Source organism: Ctenopharyngodon idella, chromosome 17 (assembly GCF_019924925.1).
Source record: "Ctenopharyngodon idella isolate HZGC_01 chromosome 17, HZGC01, whole genome shotgun sequence".
NCBI lineage: Eukaryota > Metazoa > Chordata > Actinopteri > Cypriniformes > Xenocyprididae > Ctenopharyngodon > Ctenopharyngodon idella.
Genome location: NC_067236.1, coordinates 18709075 through 18728366, shown reverse-complemented (window position 1 = coordinate 18728366; position 19292 = coordinate 18709075). Strand labels below are relative to the sequence as shown.

Here is a 19292-nt window from a genome sequence, read left to right as displayed (position 1 = left end):
GTAAAAATTGTGAAATATTACAATATAAAATAACTACAGTAAAAAATTTAAATATTACGATTTAAAATAACTACAGTAAAAATTGAAATATTACAATTTAAAATAACTACAGTAAAAATTGTGAAATATTACAATTTAAAATAACTACAGTAAAAATTGAAATATTACAATTTAAAATAACTACAGTAAAAATTGTGAAATATTACAATATAAAATAACTACAGTAAAAAATTTAAATATTACGATTTAAAATAACTACAGTAAAAATTGAAATATTACAATTTAAAATAACTACAGTAAAAATTGTGAAATATTACAATTTAAAATAACTACAGTAAAAAATTGTGAAATATTCTTACATTTTAAAACAACTACAGTAAAAATTGAAATATTACAATTTAAAGTAACTACAGTAAAAATTTAAATATATTACAATTTAAAGTAACTACGGTAAAAATTGTGAAATATTACAATTTAAAATAACTACAGTAAAATTGAAATATTACAATTTAAAATAACTACAGTAAAAATTGTGAAATATTAAAAGTGAAATATTATTACAATTTAAAATTTTGAAATATTATTATAATTTAAAATAACTACAGTAAAAAACAGCTGTTTTAAATTACAATAATATTTCATAATTTTGACTGTATTTTTGAGCAGAAGAGACTTTCAGAAACATTAAAAATCTTAATTATTCCACACTTTTGACCGCCAGTGTCAATACACCCAATAATATCTCTTTATGATTGATTTGATTGATTGGTTTGTTTGGAATGACTGACAGCTCATGGTCATGTGATCAGGCATAAGTGACGGTGATGTTCAGTGTCAGTATCTCTGGTTCTTCTGGAAGTTTCCGTGTCTTCTCCTTTGCTTATGTCTGCTGTTTTTCTATGTTGATTTCTTTCTTCTTGTCATCTTTTGTCATCGGTGGCAGTCAACGTGAGGGAGCGCGGTAAATACACGGTTCAGATTCTCTCTGTGTCCATCGCTGCTCCTGTCTGTCCGTCCGTCCGTCTGAATGCGTGTCTGACTGCATGTGTCATGTGACAGGAAGTCAACCCCACTGACGTCTGCTGATCCTCTCTCTCTCTCTCTCTCTCTCTCTCTCTCTCTCTCTCTCTCTGTATTTCTCGCTCATCTTCCTGTTCTTAATAAGTGCTTTATGTGCAGATGGTGTTAAACTCACACACTCTGTTCAGTATATTCCCTTATTCATAAAAAGAGGATGTGCTTTAAATCAACCCTAAAAATGTGCTTTCCTTCCTTTTTTGTGTTTTATAGATCAGGGTTTCTGGGCTTTATGAACTAATAATTAATTAAATCATAAAAGTTTGCAATTAAAATAAATAATTTTGAAAAAATAAAAACAAGCAAAATAAAACACTTACTAATAATAAGTCAAATTAAAATACATTTAAAAAATATAAGCAATCAAAATAAAAAAATGTAAAAATAAAATGAATCATTTAAAAATAATCAAAAAATCAAAATGAAACTCTTCCTAATAATTAATTAAATAAAGTCAAATTAAAATAAATAATTTTAAAATAAAAACAAAGTAAAACACTTACTAATAACTAATTAAATAAAAATGTCAGATTAAAAAGAATTGTAAGATAAAAACAAAAATAAAACACTAACTAATAATTAATTAGTCAAATTAAAATAAATAATAAAACAATCAAAAATGAATAATTTTAAAATGAAATCAAAATGAAACTCTTACTAATGAATAATTAGATAATAACACATTTTTATTGGTGAAGATTTAATAAATCATATCTATCTAAAGCAGCAGCAGCTGTATCTGAACCATCATCTATTCTGATGATCATTAATTAATTTTACAGCCTAAACGTGCTTTATAATCTGTCAAATTACCATTAATTAATAATCATCTCAAACCCTACAATACTTTACGATCAGATTAACTTCATTAGTTAACAGTGAACGGTAATTCCAGAGCATTTATTAATTGATTTATAATGGCGGTTTCAAATATATTTACAATTAAAAGTTGTTCACTTTAGTTAATGCATGTGAGCTAACATGAGGAAACAATGAAGAATTGAATTTTTATTAGCTGTCATTAATAAAAGGTTAATAAATGCTAATTTATTACAAATATATTGTTCATTATTAGTTCATGTTAATTAATGCATTGAGAGTGTATTTAGATCATTATTTCTTCTGCTCAATGTAATATAATAAAATACTGATATATAATTCTCATAATTCCACACTGTGTGGATCAAAGTATTATTTTAAGAGTAAAACAAGGTTGAACATAAAGTTCTGTTGAGTTTTCTAACGAACCCATTAACACTGAATGCTGACCAACAGTTCTAATGATTATTATTATTTGCTTTAGCTCATACTAATCGAATGAATGTCGCGTATAATCATTCAGATATTGTTTTATCTAAATTTTGAGTTTCCTTTTTTTTAAATGTATATTATGTATGTTTATCATTGTATTTCTTTATCATTTTATTTATATTATGTTTTTATCATTTTTTTCTTTTTTTTTGAATGTTTACAATTTCAGTTTATTTTTTATTTATTTTATCATTTCATTTTATTTATATTATATATGTTTACATATAATTGTATTATTATTTTATTTATATTATGTATGTTTATCATGTAGTTATTTATTATTATTTTATTTATATTTTCTGTTTATAATTTCATTTTTTTATTTATTATTTTATTTATATTATGTATGTTTATCATTTTTTGTTTTATTTTATTTTTTGAACGTTTAATATTTCAATTTTGTTTTATTTATATTATGCATGTTTATCATTTTATTTATATATTTATATTATCTATGTTTATATTTTTTATTGCTTTATTATTTATGTTTTGAATGTTTACAAATGTATTATTATTTTATTTATATTTTGTTTATAATTTAATTGTATTCATTATTTTTATTTTATTTGTATTTATTATTATTTTATTTATATTATGCATGTTTATCATTTTATTTATATATTTATATTATCTGTTTATATATTTTTTGTTTTATTATTTATTTTTTGAATGTTGACCAATTTATTTATTATTTTATTTATATTTTGTTTATAATTTAATTTTATTTGTTATTTTTATTTTATTTATATCATTTGTTAATAATTGTATTTATTATTATTTTATTTATATTATGTATGTTTATCATTTTATTTATTTTTTATTGTTTTATTTTATTTATTTTTTTAATGTTTACCATTTCAATTTATTTATTATTTTATTTATATTATGTATTTCTATAATTTTATTTTATTTTTAACTGTTATATTTTATTTATTAATAGTTTTGTTTTATTTATTATTAATGCTTTATTTTTATATTTTATATTTTATTATTATAATTTTGTTTATATCACGTATGCCTATAATTGTGATAATAATCAGTTTGTAGTGTTTGAGATGGCAGGAACCGTCTGTAGAAATCTGTCTGTTCGTTCGTCTCTGAAGCGTCTCTGTTTTCCTCGAAGGCTCTAAAGTTCTCCAGAATGACGAGTTCACCAAAGATCTGTTCAGGTTCCTGCAGCTCCTGTGTGAAGGACACAACAACGGTGAGAAACGAGCCGCTGACCGTCTGAATCACGCCAGTGATCTTCTGCTTGAGTGACGCTCGTGTTTCGTCCGTGTGTTTGTCAGACTTCCAGAACTTCCTGCGGACGCAGACGGGGAACACGACCACGGTGAACATCATCATCAGCACGGTGGACTATCTGCTGCGCCTGCAGGTACACACGCGTCTCCTCCGTCTGTCGGTGACGCTCACGTCCCTCTGCTCATGCTGTGCTGCGTTTGCAGGAGTCCATCAGTGACTTTTACTGGTATTACTCCGGTAAAGACATCATGGACGAGGCGGGTCAGCGGAACTTCTCCAAAGCGCTCGCCGTGGCCAAACAGATCTTCAACTCGCTCACTGAATACATTCAGGTAGTTTTAAGTATTATTTTTCCATATTTGTTGTCCGTATGAAAGGTTCCTTAACCTTTAAAGGTGCGGTGTGTAAATTTTAGCGGCATCTAGTGGTGAGGTTGTGAATTGCAACCAACAGCTCAGTCCACCGCTTGCCCCTCCCTTTCGAAGCACATAGAGAAGCTACGGTGGCCGACACAGGACAAACATGTCGTCTGAGAGTAGCCAGTCGTGCAAACGCGGTCTGTAGATCAGTTTCTGTACAAACATGCCGCGCAAAATAGACTTCCTGCGGTGTATGAGACAGAAATGGCTCATTCTAAGATAATAAAAACACAACGGTTCATCATGTAACATCTTTATACACCACTGAAAGCATAGTTATGTATATTATATTGCATTTCTGTCAATAGATCCTCCCAAATTTTACACACTGGAGCTTTAAAACATTTTTTAGGTTCACTTTTATTTTACTTCTTAATCTGACCGATTTAATTTCTTTTGTTTTCATACATATCTAAAACATTCAAATAAGCCAGTTTATGATTTATTTATTTTATTAATATTTTATGTTTATAGTTCTATTTATTTATTGTATTTATTATTGTTTATTTTATTTATATTATGCATGTTTATGTTTATATTTATTATATTGTTTAATTTATATTGTATTTATAATTTTATTTTATTTTATATAATGCATGTTTATAATTGTATTTATTTTATTTTTTAGTGTTTTATTTTGTTATACATGTTTATATTTTTTATTTTTAAATTTGATTTATATTATCTGTTTATAGTTGTATTTGTTTTATTCAATATTTAACATTTTTGTTTATAATTCTATAATATAACATTTATTTATATTTATTTATTTTATTTTATTTTATTTACTTATTATCAATTTATTTTATTTATATTATGCATGTTTATATTTTTATTTATTATATATTATTTTATTTATATTGTGTTTATCATTTTATTTTATTCTTTTATTTTATATTATGCATGTTTATCTTTTTTATTAATATTATGTTTGTTTATAATCGTATTTTTTGTTTTATTTTATATTATGCATGTTTATTTTAATTTTAGTTTGATTTATATAATGTATGTACAAAATTGTATTTATTTTATTGTTATTGTTTATTTATATCATGCATGTTTCAAATTGTATTTTTTTTATATTATGTATGTTTATAATTGTATTTATTTTGTTTTATATTATGCATGTTTATTATTTTTATTTATTTTAATTTGTTTTATAATATGTTTATAATGTTATATTCTTCAAGATATCTTGTATTTATACATGCTTTTGTGTTTTATGATGTAAAGCGTCTTGAAGCTCCTTGTAAAGGTGTTCTATATATAAAGAACGTTGTTATGATGATGATGATGATGATGAATCTGAGTGACAGGAAGTGGTTGCTTCTCTCACAGCTGTGTCCTCGTCCCGTGTGTCTCTCTCAGGGTCCGTGTATCGGGAACCAGCAGGGATTGGCTCACAGCAGACTGTGGGACGCCGTCGTGGGATTCCTGCACGTCTTCGCCAACATGCAGATGAAGCTGTCGCAGGTACATCACGACTCTTACTCTTCATCCAGATGTTTTCGTGTTGATCTGTGGAGAGTTAGCAGTGTTATTTTAGATCATTTGGATTAGTTATCATACAGCATAGTACGTGTCGTCTGCATCAGGGGTATCCAGACTCTCCAGTTAAACACCTGAACCAGCTAATCTTACTAGATAGAAGCTTCCAGACCGTCAGCGGCTGCCGCAGAGATGAGATCGAGACCTTGAGCTGCTGTTGTTTGATTGGCAGATTAAGCATGAGATTTTCATCTAGTAAATGAAAGCGTGCTGTGATGTTCCTCTCCTCTTCATCACACTAATGCCACACTTTCCTCTTGATTCCTCACAGGATTCCAGTCAGATTGAGCTGCTGAAGGAGCTGCTGGATCTGCAGAAGGACATGATCGTCATGATGCTGTCGCTGCTGGAAGGTTCAAAAACGCTTATAATAAGAGAACATGGCAGCACTGCAAGAGAAGCTCAGCCTTACAAACATAAAACACAACGCCTCTGTCGACGGTGGTTTATTAAAAATGGCCAAATACTATAACGGGTCTTTGGTCACTGTAATATTACTTTGGTCAAAAATAGCGCATGCCAAACATGAGCTGTTAGCATGCTGTCAATCATCGCAGTTTCAGGAGTGATTCATGTTCTGTACATAATGTAGGCGATTCACTCCTGTATTTAAATGCGGTGGTCACTCCTGAAACTTCACAGTGTGTACGTGGCCTGATAATCACGCTGAATCCTATGCAAAATAATCCTGTCGTTCCCTCCGCAGGAAACGTTGTGAACGGGACCATCGGCAAGCAGATGGTGGACACTCTAGTGGAGTCCTCCAACAACGTGGAGATGATTCTCAAGTTCTTCGACATGTTCCTCAAGCTGAAAGATCTGACCACCTCTGAGAACTTCAAGGAGCAAGACCCCGACCGTAAAGGATTCATCTCCAAGAAGGAGTTTCAGAAGTCCATGGAGAACCAGAAGCAGTACTCTCAGTCCGAGATCGAGTTCCTGCTGTCCTGCGCCGAGGCCGACGAGAACGACATGTTCAACTACGAAGAGTTCGTCAAACGCTTCCACGAACCCGCCAAGGACATTGGCTTCAACGTGGCGGTTCTTCTCACCAACCTGTCAGAGCACATGCCTCACGATTCCCGCCTCTCCGCCTTCCTGAACTTGGCCGAGAGTGTTCTCAACTACTTCGAGCCCTTCCTGGGCCGCATCGAGATCATGGGCGGCGCCAAGAGAATCGAGAGGGTTTACTTCGAGATCAGCGAGTCCAGCCGAACGCAGTGGGAGAAACCACAGGTCAAGTCAGCTTTATTTCTATTGCGCTTTATACAGTACAGATACACGGTAATAACCAGAAAAATAACAGAGTCAATGATGCAACATATGAGACAAATTCAATTTCAGCTGTAAAGCAGCTCTAAAAAGAAAATACTGTCATTATTCAGTTCAGTGTTGATTCAATTCAGTTCAATAAGTGTCAATGTTGCAAAATTCATCAATTATGAAACAAGTTTTCAGTGCTGATTAAATTCTGTTCAGTAAGTGTCAGTCACAAAAGTAATCAATTATGAAACAGATTTTCAATGTTGATTCAATTCTGTTCAATTATAGTGTCAGTTGCAAAATTTATCAATTATGAAACATTTCAATATTGATTAAATTCAGTTCAATAACAGTGTCAATGTTGCAAAATTTATCAATTATGAAACATTTCAATATTGATTAAATTCAGTTCAATAACAGTGTCAATGTTGCAAAATTCATCAATTATGAAAATAATTTTCAATGTTGATTCAATTCAGTTCAATAACTGTCAATGTTGCAAAATTCATCAGTTATGAAAATAATTTTTAATGTTGATTCAATTCAGTTAAATAACAGTGTCAATGTCGCAAAATTAATCAATTATGAAACAAATTTTGAATCTTAATTCAGTTCAATATGTCAAAGTTGCAAAATCCATCAATTATGAAACAAATTGTCAATGTAATTCAATTCAGTTCAATAATAGTGTCAATGCTGCAAAATTCATCAATTATGAAACAGATTTTCAATGTTGATTCAATTCTGTTCAATAATAGTGTCAGTTGCAAAACTTATCAATTATGAAACATTTCAGTGTTGATTAAATTCAGTTCAATAATAGTGTCAATGTCGCAAAATTAATCAATTATGAAACAAATTTTGAATCTTAATTCAGTTCAGTTCACTAACTGTCAATGTTGCAAAATTCATCAATTATAAAACAAGTTTTCAATGTTGATTCAATTCAGTTCAATAATAGTATTAATGTTGCACAATTAATCAATTATGAAACAAATTTTGAATCTTAATTCAGTTCAATAAGTGTCAAAGTTGCAAAATCCATCAATTATGAAACAAATTTTCAATGTTAATTCAATTCTGTTCCATAATAGTGTCAATGTTGCAAAATTAATCAATTATAAAACAAATTTCAATGTTAATTCAGTTCAGTTCAATAACTGTCAATGTTGCAAAATTCATCAATTATGAAACAAATTTTCAATCTTAATTCAGTTCAATAACTGCCAATGTCGCAAAATCAATTATGAAACAAATTTTAATGTTGATTCAATTCAATTCAATAACAGTGTCAATGTTGCAAAACTGAATTATGAAAAATTTTCAGTGTTAATTCAGTTCGATAAGTGTCAATGTTGCAAAATTAATCAATGATGAAACAAATTTTTTATGTAATTCAAATCTGTTTAATAGTGTCAGTGAAATTGATGAATTTTACAATGTAATTTAATTCTGTTCAATAACAGTCTTAATGTTGCAAAATTCATCAACTATGAAACAAATTTTCAATGTTGATTCAATTCAGTTCAATAACAGTGCCAATGTTGCAAAATTTATCAATTATGAAACAAAATTCAATGTTGATTCAGTTCAGTTCAATAGCAGTGTCAATGTTGCAAAAATCATCAATTATGAAACTAGTTTTCAATGTTAATTTAATTCAGTTCAATAACAGTGTCAATGTTGCAAAATTCATCAATTATGAAATTCAATTTCTGCTGTAAAGCAGCTCTTCAGAAGACAATAGTGTCTTTATTTAGATCAATTCAGTTCAAATGTTGTTCTCACCCGTTAATCACAGTGCAGTCAAATCGATATTATTACTGAATATTAAGTATCTTTTAAACCGCAGGTCAAAGAGTCCAAGCGCCAGTTCATCTTCGACGTCGTCAACGAGGGTGGAGAATCTGAGAAGATGGAGCTGTTCGTCAACTTCTGCGAGGACACCATCTTCGAGATGCAGTTGGCGTCGCTGATCTCCGAGCCGGACGCCGCTGAGAGACAAGAGGAGGAAGATGATGACGATGCTCAGAGCATGGAGCTGGAGGAGGACGATGAAGACGGCGTGCTGGAGTCTTCCTCGGCGTTCTCTCTGGCCTGCGTCTCCATGAGGAAGAGCCTCTCCAACCTCCGGCAGCTGCTGACCTTCAGGAGCATGAAGAGACAGTACCGTAAACTGAGGAAGATGAGCTTCCGGGAAATGATTCGAGGATTCTTCTTCTTCTTCTGGATGATCTTCACCGGGATATTCCGCTCTCTTTACAACCTGGTCTGGGGCTTTTTCCACATCCTCTGGTCCACGTTGTTCGGCGGTGGCTTGGTGGAAGGAGCCAAGAACATGAAAGTGACCGACATTCTGGGAAACATGCCTGATCCCACACAGTTCGGGATCCACGGAGACGTTCTGGAGATGGAGAAGATGGAGTACTGCGACATGTCCTCGGTGGCCGAGCTCGGACGCATGGCAGCGGGAGACCAGGCCGAGGTGGATCTCATGACGGAGCTGATGAACATTCAGCCCAGGAGAGAAGGAGGGAAGCATGGCATGGAGCCGGGGCTGGGAGACGTGTCCGAGGTAGTCGGTGTGGACACTCCGTCTTTAGCCAGCGCCGTCCATCAGAAGAAAGCTCAGGTCTGCCAGTGGATTTAATACAAAGTCTCTTGTATGCTCAAAAATACAGTAAAAATGTGAAATATTATTACAATTTAAAATATCTGTTTTTTATGTGAATGTTTTCTGTACAGGAAGCTGCTACTAAACAGAGCACTGAATCTGAGAGCAAATCTGAATCGGAGAAGGCCGAGTGAGTGTTTGAGGAGAAGCTCAGTGTGTTTGTGTCTGTTCAGATCTGCCAGATCTTCTCTCACATTAGTGTGTGTGTGTGTGTTCACATCGCCAGTGTCGAGGACGGAGAGAAGAAAGACCAGGATAAGGGGAAGAAGGAGAATATGTCAGATGAAGAGAAGAAGCCGCTGAAGAAGAGACGCGGCCAGAGGAAGGAGCCGGCCGAAGCCTTCATGGCAGCATTCTTAGCGGGTCTCGAGGTCTATCAGACCAAAACCCTGGTGAGCTTTAGGAGGAACGTCAGATTAACATGCTTGGAAAGATCATTTATTACTTTTTTTTTATATATGAAATGTTAAAAGCATTTAAGTGGAAGTACAATCTCCTGAAACCACTGGTGAACTGATGGTGGTTTATCCTCAATCCAGTTAAGTGTAGAGCAGGCGCTCGCAACTCCAAGGTCACGGGTTCGATTCCCAGGGAATGCATGAACTTTTCGCATGTATGCCATGTAAGTCGCTTTAGATAAAAGCATCTGATGAATGTATCACCTTTTGAGAATAACAAAGACCTGAAACTCATGACTAATTCCACACAATCCACATTGGGGAGACACATTTATTTGAAGTGTGTTTTGTCTGAACGTGAATCGCTCCAGAGCAGTTTGAATAGTCCTGAAAGGTGCTTCAGAAAGTTTGGATGGGAAACTGAGTTTGCTGAAGGTCTGTGCAGCTGCTCGTTCACCTTCTCTAACGTGTGACTCATGTAAATGACGCATGTTTCCGTCCATTACACTGATGATGGGCGTAAGAGGTCTGGGCAGACTGAAGAGATTCACTGCTGACACTGAAACACTAAATATAACTCTGTTTTCAGAATTATCTGGCCAGAAACTTCTACAATCTGCGTTTCCTGGCTCTGTTTGTGGCGTTTGCCATCAACTTCATCCTGCTCTTCTATAAGGTGATCAGAGATTTTATAAACTTGCCTGTTTGAGTGTGATGTTGATGTTCTTATTTGCTCTTTAAACACATTATTTCTTCACTATAGACTCAAACGTGAGCTCACATTTCTTTATTTGGTTATTTATTTTCATCATTACCTCCCTTTTGTCCCTTTTTTAAATTACTATTTAGTAATTTTCTTTTCCCATCCTGTATCAAAAAATTACAAAGAAATCATTAAAAACCCATCCATGACCGTGTGTGTGAAGGTGACCGGTGAGGATTCGGATGATGTGGACCCGTGGACGCGGCGTGAGGAAGACGAGGATGAAGGTGTGGTGGAGTATTTTGTTCTTCAGGAGAGCAGCGGTTACATGGCACCGACCCTCCGCTTCCTCGCCGTCATGCACACCGTCATCTCCTTCCTCTGTGTGCTGGGATATTACTATCTGAAGGTAGGAGATTACCCACAAACCCAAGCGCAGAGTTCGTAACGCTGTGTTTATGATGAACCTGTGTTTGCTCAGGTGCCGCTGGTGGTGTTCAAGCGTGAGAAGGAGATCGCGCGCAAGCTGGAGTTTGACGGGCTCTACATCACAGAACAGCCTTCTGATGACGATATTAAGGGCCAGTGGGACAGACTCGTCATCAACACCCCGTGAGTCCAGCTGATGTGACTTTACACTGCTCTTTATGATCGGACGAGAATTCAATAGTGTGTTCCAGTACGTGACACTGTCTATGAAGAATTAAAGTTTTTCTGCTTCACACAGGTCTTTCCCCAACAACTACTGGGACAAATTTGTCAAACGGAAGGTAAGAGTGAAGACAAAAATGCTTGTGATATAGTTAAGAAATATCACACAAGTAACGACCGCAATATCGTATGAGTAGCGAGCGCAATATCTTGCGATTAACAGGCGCAATATCACACAATTAATGACAGCAATATCACACGAGTTACGAGCGCAATATCAAATACCTATGCAGTATTGCACAAGTAACGGGCGTAATATCATACGGGTAACGGCCGCAATATCTCACAGGTAACGAACGCAATATCGCACGAGTAACAAACGCAATATCTCACGAGTAACGAGCGCAGTATCGCATGAGTAACGAACGCAATATCGCACGAGTAACGAGCGCAATATCGCACGAGTAACGAATGCAATATCGCACGAGTAACGAGCGCAGTATCGCACGAGTAACGAGCGCAGTATCGCACGAGTAACGAGCACAATATTCACGAGTAACGGCTGCAATATCTCACGAGTAACGAACGCAATATCGCACGAGTAACGGCCGCAATATCGCACGAGTAACGGCCGCAATATCGCACGAGTAACGAACGCAATATCGCACGAGTAACGAACGCAATATCGCACGAGTAACGAACGCAATATCGCACGAGTAACGGCCACAATATCACACGAGTAACGAACACAATATCGCACGAGTAACGAACACAATATCGCACGAGTAACGAACGCAATATCGCACGAGTAACGAACGCAATATCGCACGAGTAACGAACGCAATATCGCACGAGTAACGAACGCAATATCGTACGAGTAACGGCCACAATATCGCACGAGTAACAAACGCAATATCGCACGAGTAACGAACACAATATCGCACGAGTAACGAACGCAATATCACACGAGTAACGGCCACAATATCACATGAGTAATGAGCGCAATATCGTACGAGTAACGGCCACAATATCGCACGAGTAATGAACACAATATCGCACGAATAACGAACAAAATATCGCACGAGTAACGAACGCAATATCGCACGAGTAACGGCCACAATATCACATGAGTAATGAGCGCAATATCGTACGAGTAACGGCCACAATATCACATGAGTAATGAGCGCAATATCGTACGAGTAACGAACACAATATCGTACGAGTAACGAACACAATATCGCACGAGTAACGAACGCAATATCGCATGAGTAACGGCCGCAATATCGCACGAGTAACGAACACAATATCGCACGAGTAACGAACACAATATCGCACGAGTAACGAACACAATATCGCACGAGTAACGGCCACAATATCGCACGAGTAACGAACACAATATCGCACGAGTAACGGCCACAATATCGTACGAGTAACGAACGCAATATCGTACGAGTAACGAACGCAATATCGCACGAGTAACGAACGCAATATCGCATGAGTAACGGCCACAATATCGCACGAGTAACGAACGCAGTATCGCACGAGTAACGAACGCAATATCGCAGGAGTAACGGCCACAATATCGCACGAGTAACGAACACAATATCGCACGAGTAACGAACGCAATATCGCACAAGTAACGAACGCAATATCGCACGAGTAACGAACACAATATCGCACGAGTAACGGCCACAATATCGCACGAGTAACGGCCACAATATCGCACGAGTAACGAACACAATATCGCACGAGTAATGAACGCAATATCACACGAGTAACGAACACAATATCACACGAGTAACGAACACAATATCACACGAGTAACGAACACAATATCACACGAGTAACGAACACAATATCGCACAAGTAACGAACACAATATCACACGAGTAACGGCCACAATATCACACGAGTAACGAACACAATATCGCACAAGTAACGAACACAATATCGCACGAGTAACGGCCACAATATCGCACGAGTAACGAACACAATATCGCACAAGTAACGGCCACAATATCACATGAGTAATGAGCGCAATATCGTACGAGTAACGGCCACAATATCACATGAGTAATGAGCGCAATATCGTACGAGTAACGAACACAATATCGTACGAGTAACAAACACAATATCGCACGAGTAACGAACGCAATATCGCATGAGTAACGGCCGCAATATCGCACGAGTAACGAACACAATATCGCACGAGTAACGAACACAATATCGCACGAGTAACGGCCACAATATCGCACGAGTAACGAACACAATATCGCACGAGTAACGGCCACAATATCGCACGAGTAACGAACACAATATCGCACGAGCAACGAACACAATATCGCACGAGTAACGAACACAATATCGCACGAGTAACGAACACAATATCGCACGAGTAACGGCCACAATATCGCACGAGTAACGAACACAATATCGCACGAGTAACGAACACAATATCGCACGAGTAACGAACACAATATCGCACGAGTAACGAACACAATATCGCACGAGTAACGGCCACAATATCGCACGAGTAACGAACACAATATCGCACGAGTAACGGCCACAATATCGCACGAGTAACGAACACAATATCGCACGAGTAACGAACACAATATCGCACGAGTAACGAACACAATATCACACGAGTAACGCTCTATTGAGCATTTAGGTCCTTAGCATCATCGTCTCGTCACGTTGATGATGTGTTATGTGTGTCGTCGCAGGTTATAAACAAGTACGGAGATCTTTACGGAGCCGAGCGCATCGCTGAGCTGCTGGGTTTGGATAAAAGCGCTTTGGACTTCAACCCGACAGAAGAGACGGTCATGAAAGACGCCTCGCTGCTGTCCTGGTCAGGAACACCTTCAGTCACTTCTCAGGAATTACAGGAAGCTGCGTGTTTGATTGGTCGTTTAATTGCATATTTATAAAATCTGTGCAATGTGATTGATTTAAATCAGACAAGATCTGTTGTACTTTCTCCTAAATTTACACTAATAATAATCATATCAGGCTGTGATACAAGACAATAGACCTGTTTCACATTTGCGTGGTTCTCAGAAGCAGAAGTCGATTTTACTTATTTGGGGGTTTTAATTATTTATTATTTAATTAATTATTTGCTCTACAGGTTGAGCTCCATCGACACCAAGTATCACGTGTGGAAGCTGGGCGTGGTCTTCACAGATAATGTGAGTGTTTGCACTGCTTCATGAGCTTGATGAGGTCACATGATCGCTGACGCCTCGTTCTGTCATTACAGTCGTTCCTGTATCTGGTCTGGTACACCACCATGTCCATCCTTGGACACTATAATAACTTCTTCTTCGCCGCCCACCTGCTGGACATCGCCATGGGATTCAAGACCCTGCGGACCATCCTGTCCTCCGTCACGCACAACGGCAAACAGGTTCGACTCCCAGTGCCGGCCTCCTTCGCTCCGGATGTGATTTTTCTGCCTTCTTTCATGTGTTTGTGTGTTTCTCTCAGCTGGTGCTGACGGTCGGGCTGCTCGCTGTGGTCGTGTATCTCTACACCGTCGTGGCGTTCAACTTTTTCCGCAAGTTCTACAACAAGAGCGGCGATGAGGACGAGCCCGATATGAAATGTGATGATATGATGACGGTGAGTGGCGCAGTGTTTTTGAATGGAGTCTCTTCTGCTCTCTAAGTCTGCATTTATTTGATAAAAATAAATTTTTTACAGTAAAATTGTAAAATATTTTTACAATGTAAAATAGCAGTTTTAGCACCAATATGAAGTTTAGAATGATTTCTGGAGGATCATGTGACACTGAAGACTGGAGTAATAATGTCATGAAGCGCTCAGGTGTAAACAGGCCCTATATTTATAACAGAATTGCAGTCAGATGTGTGTGTGTTCACTGGCGTGTGTGTGTGTGTGTCAGTGTTATCTGTTCCACATGTATGTGGGCGTTCGCGCTGGCGGCGGCATCGGTGACGAGATCGAGGACCCCGCGGGCGACCCGTACGAGCTCTACCGGATCCTCTTCGACATCACCTTCTTCTTCTTCGTCATTGTGATCCTGCTGGCCATCATTCAAGGTACTGCAACACATCACATGTGTTTGACAGATGAATTGATAGTAAGAGTGTGTTTGTGTGGACAGGTTTGATCATCGATGCGTTTGGAGAGCTGAGAGACCAACAGGAACAAGTCAAAGAAGACATGGAGGTATAGAGACATGTCCGTCCGTCCATCTGTCTGTCTGTCTGTCTCATCTGTTTGTTTGTCTGTCTGTCCATCTGTCTCTGTCTGTCTGTTCGTCCATCCGTCTGTCTCATCTGTCTGTCTCTGTCCGTCCATCCATCTGTTTGTTTGTCTTTCCGTCTGTCTGTCTCTGTTCGTCCATCTGTCTGTCCATCTTTCTGCCTGTCTGTCTCTGTCCATCTGTCCGTCCGTCCATCTGTCTCCGTCCGTCCATCTGTCTGTCTCTGTCTGTCCATCCGGCTGTCCATCTTTCTGTCTGTCTGTCTGTTTGTCCATCTGTCTGTCTGTCTGTCTCATCTGTTTGTTTGTCTGTCTGTCCGTCCGGCTGTCCATCTTTCTGTCTGTCTGTCCATCTTTCTGTCTGTCTTTGTCCATTTATCCATCTGTCTGTCTCTGTCTGTCTGTCCGTCCGTCTGTTCGTTCGTCCATCTGTCTGTCCTTCCGTCTGTCTGTCTCTGTCCTTCCGTCTGTCTGTCTCTGTCCATCCGTCTGTCTGTCTGTCTGTCTGTCTGTCTCTGTCCATCTGTTTGTTTGTTTGTTTGTCTGTCTGTCTCTGTCTGTCCGTCCATCTGTCTCTGTCCGTCCGTCTGTCTGTCTCTGTCCATCTGTCTCTGTCCATCTGTCCATCCATCTGTCTGTCTGTCTCTGTCCATCTGTCTGTCTCTGTCAATCTGTTTGTTTGTTTGTCTGTCTGTCTGTCTGTCTCTGTCCGTCCATCTGTCTGTCTCTGTCCGTCCATCTGTCTGTCTCTGTCCGTCCGTCTGTCTGTCTCTGTCCATCTGTCCATCCATCTGTCTGTCTGTCTCTGTCCATCCATCTGTCTCTGTCCATCTGTTTGTTTGTTTGTTTGTCTGTCTGTCTGTCTGTCTGTCTCTGTCCGTCCGTCTGTCTGTCCATCTTTCTGCCTGTCTATTGGTCTGTCTGTCTGTCTGTCTGTCTGTCTGTCTGTCTCTGTCCATCCATATGTCTCTGTCCATCTGTCCATCCATCTGTCTCTGTCCACCTGTCCATCTGTCCGTCCGTCCATCTGTATCTGTCCATCCGTCTGTCTGTCTCTGTCCCTGTCCATCTGTCTCTGTCCGTCCATATGTCTCTGTCCATCCATCTGTCTCTGTCTATCTGTCCATCCATCTGTCCATCTGTCTGCCTGTCTATTGGTCTGTCTGTCTGTCTGTCTCTGTCCATCCATATGTCTCTGTCCATCTGTCCATCCATCTGTCTCTGTCCGTCTGTCCATCTGTCTCCGTCCGTCCATCTGTCTGTCTCTGTCTGTCCGTCCGGCTGTCCATCTTTCTGTCTGTCTGTCTGTCTGTCTGTCTGTCCATCTTTCTGTCTGTCTTTGTCCATCTATCCATCTGTCTGTCTCTGTCTGTCCGTCCGTCTGTTCGTTCGTCCATCTGTCTGTCCTTCCGTCTGTCTGTCTCTGTCCTTCCGTCTGTCTGTCTCTGTCCATCCGTCTGTCTGTCCATCTTTCTGTCTGTCTGTCTCTGTCCATCTGTTTGTTTGTTTGTTTGTTTGTTTGTCTGTCCGTCTGTCTGTCTCTGTCTGTCCGTCCATCTGTCTCTGTCCATCCGTCTGTCTGTCTCTGTCCATCTGTCTCTGTCCATCTGTCCATCCATCTGTCTGTCTCTGTCCATCTGTCTGTCTCTGTCAATCTGTTTGTTTGTTTGTCTGTCTGTCTGTCTGTCTCTGTCCGTCCATCTGTCTCTGTCCATCTGTCTGTCTCTGTCAATCTGTTTGTTTGTTTGTCTGTCTGTCTGTCTGTCTCTGTCCGTCCATCTGTCTCTGTCCATCTGTCCATCCATCTGTCTGTCCGTCCATCTGTCTGTCTGTCTCTGTCCATCTGTCTGTCTGTCTGTCTCTGTCCATCTGTCTCTGTCCGTCCGTCCGTCTGTCTGTCCATCTGTCTGTCTGTTCAGATGGTCACACATTCTGATGTTGTTTCTTCTCCTCTCAGACTAAGTGTTTCATCTGTGGCATCGGTAATGACTATTTCGACACGACGCCTCACGGCTTTGAGACTCACACGTTACAAGAGCACAACCTCGCCAACTACCTGTGAGTGTCACATGATTATCTTACTAAAGTTCATTCATGATCATTTTAAACCCCAGAAAGTGACCAGCAAAATAAGAGAGTGATACTTAACGATTTATTTTAGTATTATCTACATACTACTATAGTTTTTATTAATATTTATATTGTTGTTGTTTTTTTTAGCTTTAATTCAATTGTCTTTTAATAGGTTTAGTTTTATTTCACTCTAATTCTGTTCTGATCTTTCAGGTTTTTCTTGATGTACCTGATCAACAAGGATGAAACGGAGCACACCGGTCAGGTACGTTCTGTCCTCAGATGATGATGATGATGATGATGATGATCTTCACTGAATGTAGAAGAGCTTTACTGACACACTGCAGTAATTCAGTGTACATTATAATAATATTCTTATTACGCACCTTTCCTATACTCAAAGTGCTACCAATAACACATGAATACATTTAAAAAGTACAAATTAAAAGCATCATTTAAAAAAAATTAGGCCTATAAATATATTGCATATAAATATTTCTTTGTGTATTGGTTAAAAATGTGTTTGAAGTATTTTATTAAAACAATTCAGTATGATTCCGTAACCTGCGAGCAATGTCAGACATGTTTGCGTCGGTCATGTGACGTTTGAGGCGTTTGTTCAGCAGCTGTGGATGTTGTTGGTGTGTCCGCAGGAGTCGTACGTGTGGAAGATGTATCAGGAGAGATGCTGGGATTTCTTTCCCGCCGGCGACTGCTTCCGTAAGCAGTATGAAGACCAGCTGGGCTAGATCCCAACAGGACCTGCGTTACCTCCAGAAACAGTGCCAATTCAGTGGAGACTCTTTCTGTCTGGACGTTTGCTTTGGATTCAAACGTTTGTTTTACTGTTTTTCGGTCAAAAAAAGCTCAACACGTTGCCTTCTTCGACCCCAAAACCATTGCACAACGTTTTTCCGTCTTTTTTGAGAAACTCTGGGGTTTCCGGACAACGTCTCCACCCGTATATGCACAAGAATCCTACTTCAGCGTTTGGAGAGCATGATGCCAAAAGCGCGTTGGACGTTCATCCTCAGATTCCCTTTCCTGCTTGCCGAGACGAGACGATGAGATGCCTAATAAAACCTTCGTGAAGTGCCTTACCTCCATTACATCTGAGCTATGCAAGACGTGCGTTTCCTCCTGATGTGGGTCAAAGGTCGGCGTGTGGAGGTTTGCGGGCTGCTGTTGTCATGTTCCCGTCTCCTGATTCAGATGGAAATGCTCTTGTTTGGCTGTTTGTATGTCGTAGCTTTGCTGAATTGTGCATTTCTTTTGAAGGACAAATAAAGATATTGATGCAATAATCTCTTCTGTTGAAGCACGTGCTCATTTCTGCACACACGCTTTCAGTCGATTGCCCTCATGTTGAGATCATGTGACCAGCGGCGTCTTGCATTTGACCAGGTTAATAAAGCGAACTCTTCTGATGTCGTACACAGGTCGACTGTGACGTCACACAAACTCCAGCGCAGGGATTCACAGTCGACATTTAATACTTCAGTCATTTCAACACATTCACATGTTCACGATTCTCTGATATCAGTTAATAGTCACATGACATGCAGCTAAACAACATAAAATTTTTTTTATTAATTTTAAAATTTATTTTAATCGTATATTTTTTATTTAAATGTGTTTGTATTTTATATTATTTATTTTAATTTTACATTTTTTGGGATTTAATTTTTAGTAAGTTT

The 19292-nt window shown here is 38.1% G+C and overlaps 1 protein-coding gene across 15 annotated transcripts in view; it reads left to right on the top strand.

Annotated features, from left to right (window-relative positions):
• The window catches only part of LOC127499057 (ryanodine receptor 3), a 108653-nt gene extending 89754 nt beyond the window's left edge, over nt 1–18899 (top strand). For 11 of the 15 annotated variants that reach the window (XM_051869156.1, XM_051869147.1, XM_051869146.1 and 8 more), the window contains 23 exons: nt 944–961; nt 3512–3592; nt 3678–3766; nt 3837–3965; nt 5421–5525; nt 5872–5953; nt 6307–6836; nt 8716–9495; nt 9609–9667; nt 9764–9929; nt 10525–10611; nt 10862–11047; nt 11120–11250; nt 11366–11408; nt 14016–14143; nt 14423–14483; nt 14555–14701; nt 14782–14916; nt 15200–15356; nt 15422–15486; nt 17480–17580; nt 17809–17860; nt 18249–18899. In XM_051869156.1, coding sequence (XP_051725116.1) covers nt 944–961; nt 3512–3592; nt 3678–3766; nt 3837–3965; nt 5421–5525; nt 5872–5953; nt 6307–6836; nt 8716–9495; nt 9609–9667; nt 9764–9929; nt 10525–10611; nt 10862–11047; nt 11120–11250; nt 11366–11408; nt 14016–14143; nt 14423–14483; nt 14555–14701; nt 14782–14916; nt 15200–15356; nt 15422–15486; nt 17480–17580; nt 17809–17860; nt 18249–18344 — 3428 coding nt within the window. In that variant the 3' untranslated portion in view covers nt 18345–18899. Of the gene's footprint in view, nt 1–943; nt 962–3511; nt 3593–3677; nt 3767–3836; nt 3966–5420; nt 5526–5871; nt 5954–6306; nt 6837–8715; nt 9496–9608; nt 9668–9763; nt 9930–10524; nt 10612–10861; nt 11048–11119; nt 11251–11365; nt 11409–14015; nt 14144–14422; nt 14484–14554; nt 14702–14781; nt 14917–15199; nt 15357–15421; nt 15493–17479; nt 17581–17808; nt 17861–18248 lie in introns of those variants that run through there. The other 4 variants (XM_051869151.1, XM_051869154.1, XM_051869153.1 and 1 more) reach the window with 2 other exon arrangements.
• The last annotated feature ends 393 nt before the right edge of the window (nt 18900–19292 follow it).